The sequence below is a fragment of the Sporobolomyces koalae genome (genome assembly GCF_050403365.1).
Source record: "Sporobolomyces koalae JCM15063 DNA, S_koalae_JCM15063T_v1_ctg3, whole genome shotgun sequence".
NCBI classification, from domain to species: Eukaryota; Fungi; Basidiomycota; class Microbotryomycetes; order Sporidiobolales; family Sporidiobolaceae; genus Sporobolomyces; species Sporobolomyces koalae.
In genome coordinates this window covers 44029-60039 of record NW_027481768.1, presented here as the reverse complement: position 1 = coordinate 60039, position 16011 = coordinate 44029, and the positions used below count along the sequence as shown (strand labels likewise).

The 16011-nt window shown below is 55.8% G+C and overlaps 6 protein-coding genes across 6 annotated transcripts; 4 read left to right on the top strand and 2 right to left on the bottom strand.

Annotated features, from left to right (window-relative positions):
* Positions 1-402: 402 nt before the first annotated feature.
* JCM15063_004944 (MOSC domain-containing protein) lies at positions 403-2006 on the bottom strand (the record flags this gene model as incomplete). Its single annotated transcript, XM_076676047.1, has 9 exons — positions 403-500; positions 579-711; positions 788-1013; positions 1080-1193; positions 1269-1543; positions 1608-1676; positions 1735-1788; positions 1847-1860; positions 1940-2006. 9 exons carry the CDS (start codon positions 2004-2006, stop codon positions 403-405), a joined length of 1050 nt encoding a protein of 349 aa, XP_076536585.1.
* Positions 2007-2351: 345 nt separating this feature from the next.
* On the top strand, positions 2352-3314 carry JCM15063_004943 (uL29 family ribosomal protein; the record flags this gene model as incomplete). Its single annotated transcript, XM_076676046.1, has 3 exons — positions 2352-2503; positions 3009-3156; positions 3234-3314. 3 exons carry the CDS (start codon positions 2352-2354, stop codon positions 3312-3314), a joined length of 381 nt encoding a protein of 126 aa, XP_076536584.1.
* A 680-nt stretch (positions 3315-3994) lies between these two features.
* On the top strand, positions 3995-5937 carry JCM15063_004942 (uncharacterized protein; the record flags this gene model as incomplete). The annotated part of the gene is made up of 7 exons (XM_076676045.1): positions 3995-4178; positions 4243-4744; positions 4804-4995; positions 5060-5353; positions 5439-5597; positions 5700-5848; positions 5924-5937. 7 exons carry the CDS (start codon positions 3995-3997, stop codon positions 5935-5937), a joined length of 1494 nt encoding a protein of 497 aa, XP_076536583.1.
* Positions 5938-6435: 498 nt separating this feature from the next.
* JCM15063_004941 (uncharacterized protein) lies at positions 6436-10127 on the top strand (the record flags this gene model as incomplete). Its single annotated transcript, XM_076676044.1, has 13 exons — positions 6436-6556; positions 6645-7261; positions 7336-7598; positions 7678-8216; positions 8286-8360; positions 8420-8596; positions 8749-8779; positions 8851-9039; positions 9102-9288; positions 9360-9669; positions 9753-9954; positions 10021-10046; positions 10114-10127. The coding sequence occupies 13 exons, from the start codon at positions 6436-6438 to the stop codon at positions 10125-10127; spliced, it is 2751 nt and encodes a 916-aa protein (XP_076536582.1).
* Positions 10128-10514: 387 nt separating this feature from the next.
* Positions 10515-12585, bottom strand: JCM15063_004940 (uncharacterized protein; the record flags this gene model as incomplete). Its single annotated transcript, XM_076676043.1, has 6 exons — positions 10515-11940; positions 12012-12074; positions 12137-12151; positions 12221-12247; positions 12309-12434; positions 12506-12585. The coding sequence occupies 6 exons, from the start codon at positions 12583-12585 to the stop codon at positions 10515-10517; spliced, it is 1737 nt and encodes a 578-aa protein (XP_076536581.1).
* A 2261-nt stretch (positions 12586-14846) lies between these two features.
* Positions 14847-15826, top strand: SSU72 (RNA polymerase II subunit A C-terminal domain phosphatase; the record flags this gene model as incomplete). Its single annotated transcript, XM_076676042.1, has 5 exons — positions 14847-15028; positions 15102-15245; positions 15308-15447; positions 15522-15640; positions 15725-15826. 5 exons carry the CDS (start codon positions 14847-14849, stop codon positions 15824-15826), a joined length of 687 nt encoding a protein of 228 aa, XP_076536580.1.
* Between the last annotated feature and the right edge of the window lie 185 nt (positions 15827-16011).

Genomic DNA, 16011 nt, shown 5'->3' with positions numbered 1-16011 from the left:
TGCTGGGAAAAGGGCTCAATCGAAAGGAACCAAACATCGAGTCAACTCGAGGATCATGGCTATCATGCGAACCAGGCGTGTTCCGAATGAGCAACCCTCGGCGTCGTTCTCGGGGTAGGAAGCTAACAGGCGCACAATCATCGAGGGGCCCAGGCGTCTGAGTGTTACGCAAACAGGTGACTATGGAGTTGTGGGAGCCAACGTAGTCGAGGTACATCAGAGATGAAACAGAAATTGATACCGAGATGAGCATCAGATTCTGTAACAGAACACACAAGGTCCAAGTTACAGGAGAGAAGAGAATGATTAAACCGGCAACAAGCGAACCATACCGAAAAACTGAATCTAGCGGCGAATGAAAACAAACAAAAACCAAACATGCAAGGTAGTTCCCGAGCTGGGTCAATTTTGACGGTCCTCGTTCCGGATGAACCCTCCATCGGGTTCTCGAGGGTAACTTTCGAGCACAGTGACCTCGTCTCCGATTTTAATGTGTCCACCTGATTGAAACGATGTTGGCGATTGTGAGCGTTTTATCAGGTCTAGAAACTCTTGACAGAGCGTACGAGACCACTGACCTTGTTTTCGGGGAGCACTCAACATGCCGAAACAGACCTTAGAGGCCATTGCGGGACACACGGCGCGATCTTTCATGACTCCATCTGGTAGGAGCTTGTCTCGAATGCCAGTCTCTGGATCCACCGATGGCAGCTGTTTGCCAGTTCGAAAGACATCAGCTCGGAACAAGCAGGAGAAGACAAGTAGTGGTCTTTTGCGGGAAGCGTACCATACACCGACCACACCGGAAACAGACCTCGATCTCGTCGGTTTCGCCAATCCTGATCAGTTTCCACCCATCTTCTTCGAACGGAGTCTGGACCCCTTCGATAATGATGTTGGGTCTGAACCGTTGAATCTCGAGTCCACCTTTGGCTTTGATCTGGTCTGGAGCCCATCGCGCCGGGTTGAATTCTTTCGCGCTCTGCACGGATGAAATCCGATTCGTCAACTCGCTGAGACACGAACCGTCGTCAGTACAATGCTTTCCGACTCGAGAAGGAATACTCCGATCGACGCACGCAAGAGACGTCGAGGTAGCAACGAGCAGCGAGTAAAAGTCGGCAAACCCGAGCACCGGGTCGAGGTTTTCAGAATGCACCACTCCCGGGACTTCGGCGACAGTCCGTTTCGTTCTGTCGACAGAAAGTGCAGGTCAGTGATTTCGATTCTCGATACTCTGTCTCCTATCGAACGAGGTTCGGGCTCACAATCCTTTCCGGATCAAGAGGACGCGTTTGCCCATAAACTCGCTCAGGGCATCGAGCAGGGCTTGAGAGCCGACGGAATAGCCGTCCTGCGGGTCAGACCCCCACACTTGAAAATCGTGATCGAGCGAAGGGTCGTTATCGGGATCGGCGAGGTAGGTCGAAGGATGAGCGAGGGGTATGGTGAACATGGTCGTTTCGTTCGGGTTTGTGCTCGAGGGTACGCTGATATCGAGAGTCCCCGTTGCACGGTTGATGACGGGATGAATGAGAACCATCTGAGGAGAATCGATCATGCTGAGGGGTTGGCTTCACGAGTTTTGGAGCGAACTAGAGACTCACGCGGGGGATCGTGCGCGCGGTGAGAAAGGCATGAGTCGTTGCGTCCACAATCATCCATTGTCGGTCATACTGGTTTGACTGGAAGTCAGTCTCTAAGGTTGACAAGGTGACAAAGGAGGATGTTTACCGCGAGGCCTTCGGATGAATAGTCGGACTGCTCGAGCCGAGTGCCCTTACAGCTCTGCATGGCAGCCAAGCATCAGTTCTCCAGCAGAAGAACTTGATACAGGCGAGCTTACTTTGATGGGGTAGACTGAGGGAGACGAGCGGGATGAGCGATTCGGGAGGGGAAGTGGGAGCAAGTGGGAATGCGCACGAAAGGCAGCACTCACCCCAGAGCTGCTCGACCGTCAAGCGTTGAGCCGGGGTCGCCGATGCACGGCTGAAAGGATTCCACATGGCCAATGAGGCGCACAACAGGTGCACACGCGTGGGAGAGCCGACCCGAATGAGAGACTCACTGCGAGTCGCTGCTGCAGCAGAAACGTCGCGCGCGCTTCTCTCCCTTTTTTTCCCCCCGTTCGGCACCTTTCCTGACTTCGGGTACGCCGCCCTTGCTACGCTAGGAACCCTCTCGACCGTGCAAGCTGACCTCGCAGATCCCTCCGACCCGCGCCCGCTTCAATCTCGACTTTTCACTCGCCCACCCAAAAACTTTCACCCACCCGCCTCGCCCCTCCACCACGACGCTCTCCCTCACGCCGCTGTGCCTCGCTCGCTACACTCCGTATCGCATCTATCAGCATGTCGTCTTCGTCCCTCAAGGTCCGCGCCAGCGAGCTCCAAAACAAGAAGCGAGACGAGCTCCTCAAGCAGCTCGATGAGCTCAAGACCGAGCTCGTCTCGCTCCGCGTCCAGAAGATCACTGGTGGCAACGCTTCCAAGCTTGCCAGGATGTGAGTCGCAGTTTCGAGTCTTGTTGCAATGAGGGACAACAGCCGGGCGACAATCGAGACGGCAGGAAGCGAGGGAACAGGGCAGGGCGAGCTGCAGGCGCACTCGCGGGGTTCAGCACGCGATCGGATGGGCTGCGCACCGGGAGCTACAGACAGCTCGGCAGGAGCGGCGCCATTTGCGCGATGCGGCAGCAATCACCACCTCGCATTTCGACCTTCGCCTGTCCCGCTCCGCCCGGCCCTCTCGCTCGAGTTGTAGCCCCGTCACCAATCCCGTCATTCTTCGAGCCCAGTCCGGTTGCATGCGATGGTCGGAACGCGGTCCCGCGACCAGCGATCGACGTCCTCGGTCTTCAGCTCCCGCTCTCCTCGCTCGCCTCAACTCGCATCGCACTCCTCCCGCCGATGAGACTGTAGAATCAGCAGCATTCGAGACAACCCAAACGCGAGCGGTACCGGAGAACTGTTGCTGACTGTCTCGTGCCTCTCCCTTCGCGTTTATTAGCTCCGTTGTCCGCAAGTCGATTGCTCGATGCCTCACCGTCATCAACCAAAAGACCCGCGCCAACCTCCGCGAGCTCTACAAGGGCAAGAAGCTCCCTCTTGACCTCCGTGCCAAGAAGACCCGTGCTATCCGAAGGCGTTTGACCAAGGTGCGTTTCCCTCGTCCTGTCCATCGTATTCACGCGCGTGGTCGTCTTACTCACTCTCGTCTTGATGTTACATTCAGCACGAGCGATCTCTCACCACCGAGCGCGCCCACAAGAAGGCTATCCACTTCCCCAAGCGCCAATACATCGTCAAGGCCTAAATCTCCTCCGTCTCTCCAACCTTTTTTTTGCCTTTTCGTACGTAAAACTGGTGATCGAGGAAATTTAGAAGAGCTGCGGTTGTCAGGGGACACTGAACGAACTCCATCCCGTGCGTCCGTCTGGACCCGAGAGCGAGAGAGACTTTCGAAATCGCTCGTGTTTCTTGACGGAGTGTCCCGCTGAGAAGTGTTGCCCGCTGTGTGCGACAGAGGGCCTGTCATCGTGTGACTTGCAGGAAATCTGGGCAGCGGCCTCGTGCGAGCAGGCACGAGCTTATTCGTGCTGCAGCACGCACCTCGAGAACACCCAGCCAGCGAGATGCGTTTCGAAACCGCACGGCGATAGGCCCTGTTCTGGCGCTGGCGCGGTCTCGACTCGTTCCAAGCGGGCGACGGGCGCTCCTCGGCACGCGTTCCGGGAAGGTCATTGCTTGGCCGGATTTCCGGGTCTCGAATTTCGTTCGCTCCGCTCAGCTTCCCAAAGCGATCGAATTATCTTTTTGCGCTGTTGTTCCCACTCGTTCGCTTGCGATTTGTCCCGTCGTTCGACCAGCTCTTGACGCTCTTTCTCTCAGTAGCCGCGACTGCACCGTCCGAGCAAGAAAGAACTCGACAAAGGTCATAGCCGCATAGCCCGACAAATCTCCTGCTCACTCAACATTCGCGCGCAACGATTTGATATGCCGACAGCCGGCTTGCTATCCCTCGCTCTCGTCTTGGCGGCATCTGTCCCTCTTGTGACAGCTTCGACCCTTGAGAATCGGGCTACGATATCGTGCACCGCAACGAATCAATGCACTGCGGCTGGGTACGCGATCCCAGCGAACTCGCACTACTATTGCGCTCGAAAGGTGTGCAGTTGGGGTGCGTGCTCTTCTCGTTACGTGTTCCTTCGGTCCAATGAGCTCATCGCAGACTACTGTCATAGCTTGCAACACAAACTATGTCGCGAGCGGGTCTAGCTGCGCGCGAAAAGTGACCTCGACGACAACAACGACCACTACGACGGTAGCGCCACCAAGCACGACCACTAGATCTACTACGGTCATCTTCCTGGCATCTACTCCCACCACGACTCCTGTCTCTTCGAGCACCACAACTCCCGCAAAAACCTCGAGCTCGACAAGCAGTGTCTGGTCCCGCGTGACCCGATCTCGTGCTCTCGCTACAAGTTCGTCGTCGGCGACATCCGCCTCCGTTTCAACGTCTTCTGCCTCTTCGTCGATTACATCTGCCTCCTCGTCAATCACATCTGCGGCCTCGCTGTCTTTAAACTCAAGCAGCACGACAACTTCATCGACCTCGACCACCCTTCCTGCGCCGACACAACCGGCTGCGACCCCCACCCTCGTGCGTACTTACGCTGGGTCGACCTTTTTCGACAATTGGTGGAACCTGAACATTTCGGACCCGACTCATGGATCCGTCAAGTGAGTGCCGAGAACAGTTCAATCAGTGTTACGCTTCCGCTGAGACCCTTGTTCCTCAGCTACCTTTCGAAAGAAGATGCAATGGCACTAAACCTGACGACTGTGTCCCCGTCGGGTACCGCGATCATCTCGATCGACCGCACTTCACAGCTCGCGGCTGGACAGAACCGCAACTCTGTTCGGATCAGCACACTCGACACGTACAATGCAGGCTCGCTCATCATCCTGGACATGAAGCACGCACCTACCGGGTACATTCTTACTAGGCCCATACTTCACGCGTATTGCTACTGACCCTCGCGCCGTCCATGACAGGTGTGGCACCTGGCCCGCATTCTGGATGTTCAACACTCCCTGGCCTGATCTCGGCGAGATCGACGTCTACGAAGGGATCGGCACTCGCTCGTTCAACCAGTACACGCTTCACACCTCGACTGGGTGCACGAGGAACACGGCCAAATCGATGACTGGCAATGGCGGAGGCACAAATTGCTACGCGTACGGAGGAACTGATGGCTGCACAGTCTACGACTACGATATCACGTCTTATGGTGCCGGCTTCAATGCTGCTGGTGGTGGAGTCTTTGCGGTACAAATTGCAGAGACGGGGTGAGTGGCTGAACTCGAGCCGTCCCGCGCTACTACAATTCGTCGTACGACGAGCATAAGCTAACGGGTGTATTCTTCTCATCAGTATTTCTATCTGGCACTGGCAAAGAAGCAAGATCCCGAGCGACGTACAGCGAGGTGCGCCTCGACCCAAGACATGGGGCACTCCAGTTGCGCTGTACGATGGTGCGACATGCGACACGCGCACTTTCTTCAAGTGGCAGATGCTCACTTTCGACATCACGTCAGTATCTACTCTTCCTCTTCTGTTCCCCGACTTGCCTCGTGCAGACCCTCTCTCTCTCTTTCACGATTCATCTGGCTGACATATTCTCCATCTGAACAGTACTTGTGGAGACTGGGCAGGTATTCAGTCAGTGTGGCAAGATCAGTGGATGACGGGCAACTGCTACCCCAAGTACGCGAACTGTGCTGCCGCAAACGCGGATCCCGCCGCATTCTCGGACGCCTACTTCGAAGTCAACTATATCAAAGGTATGTCCTCAATCCCGCCTGCCCTGTCAACGACCAAATTGGAGCAAGAGCTGAGCGCAACTTGCTGGTTTCCAGTTTTCTCGGTCTAGACATAAAGCGATCATGGTCCGGCTACAATATTTTCATGGGTGTATGGTATGGCTTTACCCTTCGATGGGCATCACTGTGGAATCAGGTTAATTACACACACGTGCGAGACTCGGTTCGTCGGGCAAATGTGCGCCAGTCTCGATCGCAATCCTGCAGGAATCGGCGGATGTGACTGAACACGCCTCCCACAAGCCACTGGCTCCACCTGCAAAGCGAGTCGTAGAAAGGTTCAAGCTGGCGGGTTGGGCGCCCGCCTTCTCAAGAATTGCTTCCGAGGCCGAGCAGGATCCTCGTTTCTTTCGCTTTTTTCCTCCTTTCCTGTCTTCCGTTCGAGCTCCCCGCAGCCTAGTCCCAACCTTCACCATTGATACGCAACCACTGGGTTGGGCATGCGTTGCATATTCCTGCATCGCCTGTTCCTGACCTTCTTTGTCGTGGTGCTCGGAGTCGATGGATTCCCCCTGCGCCTTTCCGCGCGGCGACAACCCTCTGAGCTGATGTCGGGCGCCTCGACCGATTCAATTCGATGCTTTCAAGCAATCGACTGCGCGGCGGCAGGGTACGGGATCCCGGCCAACTCGCACTACTACTGCACCTCGCAAGGAATTTGCACTTGGGGTGAGCGCTTGGACCGCTCTCTCTCTCTCTCTCCCGTATCCGTCTCTCTCGGTAAATTGACGATCGTTTGGTTGAGTCCTCATTTCAGATTGCAACGCCAATTACACTCTTTACTCGGAAGCATGTTGGTTGAACGGTACCGTCACCGAGACTTGCGACTGCTCCCGCTCCTCGAAACCGACTTCGACCATACTTCCAACGGTAACCACGATCGTAGCTATACCTACCTCGATCGACTCTCCAGGCTACAATGGTCAACCCGCTCTCGGAGGCGTTCAAGACGGCGAGACTGATGATGGCAAAGGTGAAATCAATAGTCAAGCCGATGGCAACTACGGGTATGGGAATGTCGGATACGGCGGCGATGTCGATGGGAGCAGTCAAGACACCGGAGATGTCGTAGGCAGCGTCCAGGAAGGCGGCGATGACGGGAGCAGTAGCAGCGATCAATACGGTGGCGAGGACGAGGGCAGCAGTCAGCCACCTGGTGAAGATGAGCGCGGCAGTCAATATGGCGGCAACAGCGATGGCAGCGATGGCAGCGATGAAAGCGATGGGGAGGACGAAGTGGAAGAAATCATCACGGTCACCGAAACAAACGTCGCCGTTGTAACAGCTTTCGCCGATAAAGCCCCGTCTACAGCGCCTGTACCGACACGTACGACGACCCGCAAGCCCAAGATTGTCACCGTGACGGAACTCTCGGTATCCACAGTCACCTTGGACAAGCCGACCGTTTCCCATACCCACACCAAGACCAAGACCAGAACCCGCACCAGATTCGTAACGGTAACGTCTGTCTCGGTATCTACTGCTATATCGACCGTCAAGGTGCCGAGGACGACGATCACCTCAAAGCCCAAGACAACATCCAAAGCGTCGACGAAAGCATCGCCCAAACCTTCGACATCTCGTTCGACTCGGACACCAGTCGGGTCCAGCATCGCGCGAGCTCCCGACTGCTGCGCAAAGACGTCCGACTGCAATCAGGACATCCCTCAGTATGCGCATCGGATCTGCCTCAAACAAACCTGTTCATGGAGTGAGGTGTTTCCCGTTCATTCTCCCCAATTTTTTCAACCTCTGATCGAGCAAGTATTTTCCGATACAGGATGTAACAGGGACTACATGAAGAAGGGGAACAAGTGCGTGAAGAAAGTCGCGAATCCGTCAAAACCGCCACTCCCACCGTGCGGCTGCATCTTTCCTACGACCAGCTCGTCACGTACCTCGAAGTCGACCAAGTCGACACCCGCCGCTCCAACTCGAGCGCTTCCTGCATCCATTCTCTCGACACCGTCCGCTGCGCAGTCTGACTTGCGACCTGCAACGGTACCGCCGACGAAGCAGGTAACAAAAACACGGACAACTCGTCAAGTCACGAGGACGGTCACAGCGACGGTGTTGTCCACCGCGGAGAGAGCTCAGACCATTGCTGCAACCGTCACGATCTTTACAGCTGCATCCCCGACAATCGTAGCTCCCTCTCGCACGGTCACAGTCACGACGCCTGTCACAGTCAGTATCGCACCGATCCGTCCGCTCCCTACTCCAAGAATCATCTACATCGAGACTTGTTCCTGCGACGAGGATTGTACGATCAACGTTCCAGCGGATGCAACCCCCATTTGCGATCCAAAGCTCGCCACCTGCACCTGGGGTAAGCTTGGTTTCCTGAATCGCTCATTGCGCTCGATCATCCGACTGACTGCTTCCCTGCTGACCACAGCGTGCAATACGGGCTTCTGGATCAATAGTGACGGAAGTGGTTGCCTCCCGGATGGAACCGCATTTGCTGCCCTGAGTAAGCTCGGCTGCCGTGTCGCATTAGATTTCGCTGCTGACTCGCTTTGGCAATTGCAGCTCGCCAACTCATGGTCCTCTCGCCCACGGTCACTCGTCCTCATACGTTTTCCCTCTATATGCCCACCTCCACCGCCACCGCCAAAGGCAAGCCGGTCAGGTCTTCCCCTTCACCCACCGCAGCGAATTCGACGCGGACAAGTGCAGTCCCGCAAGAGGATCCCTTCCACCGCAATCGTAGGTCTGCTCGTGCTTCATCTGCTACATCTCAATGCTCATAACTTATATGAGCAAAGCAGTCACGCATCTTTCGACTTTCTCAAATTCTACACCTTTTTTGCTGCAGCATTATTCCCCGAACGGCTTCTTCGACCGGTTTTTCTTCGCAGATGCAGACGACGAGTCGAACGGATTCGTCAAGTACGTGCTCGCGCAATCTCCTATATGACAAGCTTGCTATACCGAGATTCTGACGCTTTTGAATCGTACAGCTACGTCGAATCTCAAGAGGCTGCCGAGCTGGAACTGACAGCGTTTACCAATTCGACTGTGACGCTCTCGATGGACAGGTCGACCAATCTGTCCGACACCGAGCCGCGCGATAGTGTTCGGCTCGCATCGAAAGAGCTTGTGCAACCGGGCAACTTGCTCATTATCGACCTCGCTCATGTGCCAACCGGGTAAGCTCGCGTTCCCCCATCTCACCAAGGAGCGAAAGCTGAGCGCTATATATACATTGCAGCTGCTTCGTCTACCCATCTATTTATCTCCATGGCGCAAACGCTTCGAGCGGTTCCGGCGCCGAAATCGACATCTTCGACGGTTCGGCGAGTCGTGACTATGGTCGCTACACTGTTCGAGCTCCTCCAGGGTGCAACTTGTCCTCACACTCGAGCCTGAACACCAAACAGCAGAGTGGCCAGTGCGATGTATGTCAAAGCTCGCTTATCCCCTCGTGGCGCGATTTTGGCACTGATTGCGAAGGTGCCGCATCAATCAGGTTGCGCGGACGGATTGTAGCGTTGAGGGTCCTCGGGCATTCTCATCTCACGGCATCAATCAGGATGGTGGCGGGGTTATTGCCCTGCAGCTTGACCAGACTGGGTACGTCCGCACTGCCCACAACATCTCGGATCGAGTCAATGCGGCTGACATGCCATTCTGTTCAGGATTTCCGTTTGGCAGTGGTCGAGATCCCAAGTACCATCAGACATCGGAACAGGCGTGCCCCACCGCAGCACTTGGGGCATCCCGACCGCTTCATGGTCGAGCTCGTCTTGTCAACTCGAGTCGACATTTCGCAATCTCCGGTTGGCTTTTGTGCGTCCGAGCTGTTCTTTCACCTTTCCACGAAATCGGAACGCCCGAACTGACGCGGCTGCTTGCGAAACAGGACATCACGCAAGTTCACTGTTCCGGTCATCGCAAACCTCGCCGAGATATGTGCTGACTCTTCTGCCTGCCTCGCACATCTACAGTACCTGCGGAGATTGGCGAGGGCAAGCGTCATCATCGCTCGAGCCTCTAGGAAGCTGCTCATCGATGTATCCGACGTGCGAAGCTGCCATTCGAGATCCTGCAAATTTCGCTGAAGCGTGAGTGCCGCTGCCTACGAATACACGTACTTCCGATAAAAGCTGATTGGCTCTCGCTTCGAACAGGTACTTTGAGATTAATTCTGTCAGAGGTGCGCTCACCGTGTGTTCTTTCCATTCCGCGACAGGCCGAGCTGACAGACGAAACGATCTTTCTAGTCTACGCCATCTAGAACTTCTGATTAAATTTGTGCACACTGTTGTCGTAACATTCTGCGAGCGAAACCCGTTCTTCTGTTCTTGTAGGCGCAATACCGATACGGCATGCATATTCAGCAAGCCCCAGACTGGTTAAATCGTGCGCTTGGCGCGCATTAGAAGTCCGGGATTAGCAACATGCGAGGCGGTGCGATATTTCAGACGTGCGGAAAGCGAAAAAAGTACAGCGGAATTGCGACAGAATGAGGATTGGACTAATCGAGATGGATGGGGATAGATACAAAACAACAAAAGGGGGAATCAAGGGAACCAGCCCAGAGGGGGGTTGCGCGTGGAAAGTACTGCAGAGTTACACAGTCGAATGCCGGCAATGCGGCGGATGTAATGCGTGCACCGAGGGGTCATCGTCCTTCATGGAGTGGAAATGTCACGTATCTCTCACTGTCTGTAGTGTAATACGGCGGTTGAGACTCGTAATGCTGGTCCGCGATCGTGCTGTTCCTCATCGAATCCGGTAGTTCAGCTCCATATAGTTGCTCTTGCTCGAGATACCACGACCCCGTGTTGCCGAGCGAGACTGGGAGCGGACCAGCCACGTTCGCCTCGTGGGGATCAGACGAATAGTATGGCTCTGCGGGCGGAGGCGGAACCGAAGTCCACCCGGAAGATGTAGTCAGGCTCTGTGGCGGATCGTATGGAGCGGGGGCGGGGTCGTCCGTCGAGAGAGGCCGCGGAAAAGGATATGATGTGCGCCGAGCTTCGAGCGCGGCAGCCCTTGCAAGCTCCTCCTCGGAGACCGAAGTGGGAGATAAGTATTCATCGGTCCTGGGCGGTGTGTAATGGGGATACGGGCAGGGCGGCTGAGTGGGGACAGAATTGAACCTGAGATGGTTGCGAAATCCGAGGTGAGGCTGCGATATCGGGGAGACGCTTTTCTGCTCCAGAGGTCCTTGCGGAGGCGTGTGTAGCGTACGATTGAAGACTCCGGAGCTCGGTATGCGATAGTGTTTGAGAGAAGACAAGGAAGGGTACGCCGAATCTGCTGGAGAAGGTAAGGCAGAGGTAGAGGCAGATTGGGGACAGGACAGGTCGTATGCCGCCGGGAGACCGGAAGACAGGACTGTAGGTAGGAGAGTAGTCGGACTCGAGGCCGCAGGCCGCTGGACAGGCGAGAAGTATTGTGAAGGCTGTGCGCTCGGGGAAGGAAAAGATTGATCCGCGAAAGGATGTCTGAACACCGGACCCGTGCTCCCACTTGCACCTGGACCCAGCAGCGAGGGCGAGTGACGAGGGGGAGCGACCGCGGGGTAGAAGCCGAGCTCTGCTGATTTGCACCGAGGCGAAAGATTGGAAGCATCGCTGCCGATGCTGACTGCGCTCGCTCTTCGATCTGACACCTGTTGCGCGCGAGGATAGGGTGCGAAACGGGCAGCGTCTAGACCCGGTGCTGCGTGCAGAGGCTGTTGCGAGAAGGCGGCGGGTATCTCGGAAGGGCTGTATGGCTGCCACTTGGGAGGCTGAGCGCCGTTTGTACCGGTCGTAGGCGAGTCTTGCAAATGAGATGGCGCCGATATAGCAAAGGCGCCCATCGAGGATGTGAATGCGTGCGGGAGCGGTGGCGTCGGCAGGGGCGGGACTACTTCACCCGACGTCCAACTGGTGCTGGTCGGCGAGAAAAGCGGCGATGCAGATTGCGGCTGATCCTCCTCGGCGGAGCCGACCGAGACAGCACTGGCTCTCCGACTTCGTTCTGCTCGTATCCGGAGTTTGCGTTTCATCTTTTCCACATTTGCTGGATTGCCGCGCACAAACAGCCCGGATTGATGCCTTCAGATCGGCGATACATGCGATAATCAGACCTCAAGTTCGCAAGGGAAACAACGAGCGGATCAACGCACATAAAGACAATTGATTTCGATTCGCTTCTTCTCTCGTTAGATTTGCGTCGGTCACTCAGGCGTCTGCAGGCAAGGTTGCGAATCAGCACCGACTCGTCTGTGAGAGGCTATTGTATCGAGCACACTTGAAGTCGTAGTAGCTGCGGATCATACATGGCAAAATTAGTTGGGTCGGAAAAGGATGCGGGATAGGAGACCTCGCAACGTACCTCAGCTGACGGACGAACGAGCTCATACTGCAAAGACCCGACGCGGCATCAGAACAGCTTCACGCCATGAGCGCCTGGACAAGCTCACGACTTGAAATCGAATGTGGGTCGGAGTGCGGCAAGGGCCTTCTCCTCGTTGACCGAAATCTGAAACTGATCCACCTCGCCATCGACCCATCTCAGATGTTCCGGATCGGTAGGATTCTCGAGGAGGCTGAGAAGAGAACCAGAAGGTCAGTGCGGGCGGGGCGAGATCGACTGGACAGGCTCGTCGAGAGCGCTCACTGGTGTAGCAGAATACAGAAATTGGTCGGCTTGACTTTGGCCCCCTTGCCTGAAGCAGTGCCATTGCCTTCTGTTGCCATGCACGAACTCGCCGCTTCACCAAACGAATCTTCGGTATGTGTCTAGTCGACAGATACGTCAAGCGGAAAGGAGCCGTGAGCTGTGCTTCCGTATGCGGCTGTTCGAGATCCCTCGCGCTGTGGAAATCGTCGTAGGGCGGATGGCCTGCCTCAAGCAGATTGCGATGCGAGCGAAAGCCGAAGCGGAGTTTGCGGTGACAGGCTCAGCTGCGGGCGTTGACTTCGAGGTGAAAGCCGCAAACTCAGGCGGAATGTTGTTTACGGGTGAGGAACCCTGGCAATTCTTGCTGTGTTGCCGTTGCTGGGAGCGAGCGGTGCTGCCCGCGGTGATCTGGCACTGTTTCGCGGGAGCAACAGACTCCAGAGCCGGCGGTCGCGATCAAATTGGTCTCGCCCGCCAAAAGCGGGTCCCTCGCCGCACGCGACCCTGTCGCCACCTCGAGTCCTGCCCCTCTCGTCGAACACTCGCTGTTGCTCTGCCTCGCTCTCGCCGATTCTTTCCTGCAGTTTAATTTCTCTCGTTTGCAGTGGCAGTTGGCTCGTTGTTCGGACAACTCAAGCTACGCGCGATATATCCGCGATCGAGATCGCTATGATAATCCGCCTCCGCCGACGCAGCCATCTGTGCCTTGCGAAAACCTTATAGCCTCTGCACACTTTATTCTCTCCGATTCAATTTAATCTGGTACAAGCTGTTCCGTGCAGTCTGTGCTGATTTTGCACAGTGCACGTCTGTGGAGGCTAGTCACATTTGCTTCACGAGGCCCGCGCACTCCTGTGCGACGTTGAGTCGAGGCATCACTAGGATAGGCAATCCGGATGGTCGCGGGATGCGCAGTTCGCCCTGAGCGAGTCGTTCCCGTTCTTGTGCCGCCGTCGAAATTGCCTGACTGCCGAAGGTACTGGAAGCTGCAGAACTCGCCTTGCCCGTGAAAAGCGCGCAGACGAAGCGTCAGTCAGCCGGGTCGGAACGGCCGATCGCAAGCTATGATAGCTAGCCAGCTACATCATAAGCACCGACGTAAAGGTTTCGCGGCAGGCGGCGATGGGAACGGACGCTCGGATCCGCAAGTACTTACCGCCCGTCGCACAAGGCACGATCGCAACGCTGATTCAGCAGGACGAACCGCTGCAGCAGCCTGTCCCCGAGAGAACAGTCGAACCACCTGCCTGCTTACCGAATCAGGGGTACTGGACGCGCGGTGACGCTGTTCGTCACCTTGTGTATGTAGAGCCCCGATCCGCGCGCCTGCCGAAAGATCTGCATTTATCGCGAATATTCGGCCGGCCTGTGGCAGGAACTCCCACGAATCGCAGGCTCGAAACTCCGCGCAAAGAACCACCTCATGGTTCGAGGCGCCCGTTCAGATCGGGCAGAGAGGAAAGAACGCACGTCAAACACAGCGCAAAAACGTTGCGAAAATGCAAAATAGGACTTCGCTCCGCTCTCGCTTGCGAAGCTCCTGCTCGCCCCTTCCATACTTTGAGCCACTTGGTACGTATGGATCGCCACGCGAGAATGCTGGGTTCAGAAGTCGTGCTGGAGCATGCTTGAACAGTGCGACAGAGATTTGTCTGAGGGCTTGTGCGTGTCGTAATTTATGGACCACGGCCTCCACATTCCAGCAGGTTGCGCACTGCAGTAGCGAATGCTATGGCGTATCTTAGCACGAAGCAGCCGCGTTCGGTTCGAGTGAGGAAGCTGACAGCCTGGTGCGCCTATAGGATGTGAATAGTCTTGACCAGGCGGAGTCGTATCATTGCGGCGCAGACAGTCAGAGGATCAAGGCGACATTGCTTCCCCCTGGTGTGTCGCCATCAAGGCTGAGCGCAGAACGGCGAATCGCGCAGGTATTCCGTGTCGTGACAATCTGAATCGAGCACACCGCGAGACTCTCTTGCAGCCTGTCGCATACGCTTCAGGCAGATGCCCTTTGACGTCACTGACAAGACTGAGCCTGCGAACGAGTCATGGATGGATGTGCGGATGATAAGGAGACGCGGACGTCGCGCTGTCGCGATCGGTCGACGTTGGTCCAGGTTCTACGTTCTGCACTCTACTCCCGGCTTGACCTTCAGTAACGGCGTGACCTCAACAATCAAAAGACGAATCGTCGATCAACCAGAGCTATACGGCGCCTTCAAATACCTTGATCTTACATACCAAATCTCCTCTCGCAATGTCGATTGATCCCCGCCGGCGAGCACGCAACCCCGGATACCCTGCTCAGGTATCGGGACAGGGTTTCGATACCCCTGATATGTACCCGGGCGCGCATAATCGCCCGGGTTCGTATGTGCAAGGTTCCCCAGCACCTCTCGCTCCCCCACAACCCGCTCGCAACGATCTACCCCCTCAGGCCGACGCCAAGAAGCGTGTCAGCTTCTGCGTCGTATGCGCTAGTAACCAGAATCGGAGCATGGAGGGTCACAACGTCCTTGCGCAAGTCGAATTCAGGCTTCTCTTCTGGTCGCACCTATTTGTGCGCTGACATCAGCCATGCCATGTCCTGCAGGAGAGCCAACTTTAATGTCACCTCGGCAGGTACTGGATCTGCTGTCCGCCTCCCTGGACCCTCGATAGACCGCCCAAACACCTACTCGTTCGGAACGCCTTACGAGCACATGTACCAGGACCTAAAATCCAAGGACGAACGGCTGTGCGTGCTATTTCGCCTATCTGAATATCGACACATGATTGACCGCCTCGTGGTTTGCTCAGATACACCGCGAACGGCTTGTTGTCTATGCTCGACCGCAATCGCAAGATCAAGACCGCTCCCGAACGCTGGCAAGAGACGTCGAACACCGCAGAGGTGGTCATCACGTGCGAAGAGAGGTGCTACGATGCAGTCATTGACGGCAAGTGACACTGCCAGCGACTCGCAGATTCCGTTCAGGGTGCTGATCGGACATTCCGGGCTACGATTTTCTAGATTTACTCTCTCGCCGTGGCGAACTCAATCGCCCAGTCCATGTCATCAACGTCGAGATCAAGGATAATCACGAGGAGGCGTTGATCGCCGGGAAAGCTCTTCTCGAATTATGTACCGCTGTGAGCTTGCCGCGCATCGCACTCTCCGCCTACCTAACTGATCGAGGTAGCGGTTATTTTCCGGACTTTCTGCGACGATGACAGATTGAAAGCGCAAAGGACCTCGATGCCGAGATGGAACAGATCCTTGCGACTCAACAGGAGAAGCATCCACACCAACTCCTTCACACCGTCATGTTCTATTGAGTAGGCAAAAATTTGGCAAACAAATATGTTGTCGACAGCGTACCAGGGCTGTTGAAGCTGGAAGCAAGCTCTACAAGCAGACTGATTGGTTTTTCCAGTACTTTAAAGGAAGCGACGGCCAGGCAAAAACATTAAAAAGACTAGCGCTTATCGCGATGTGAGCGAGCTCTGGAGAGGAAAAATGG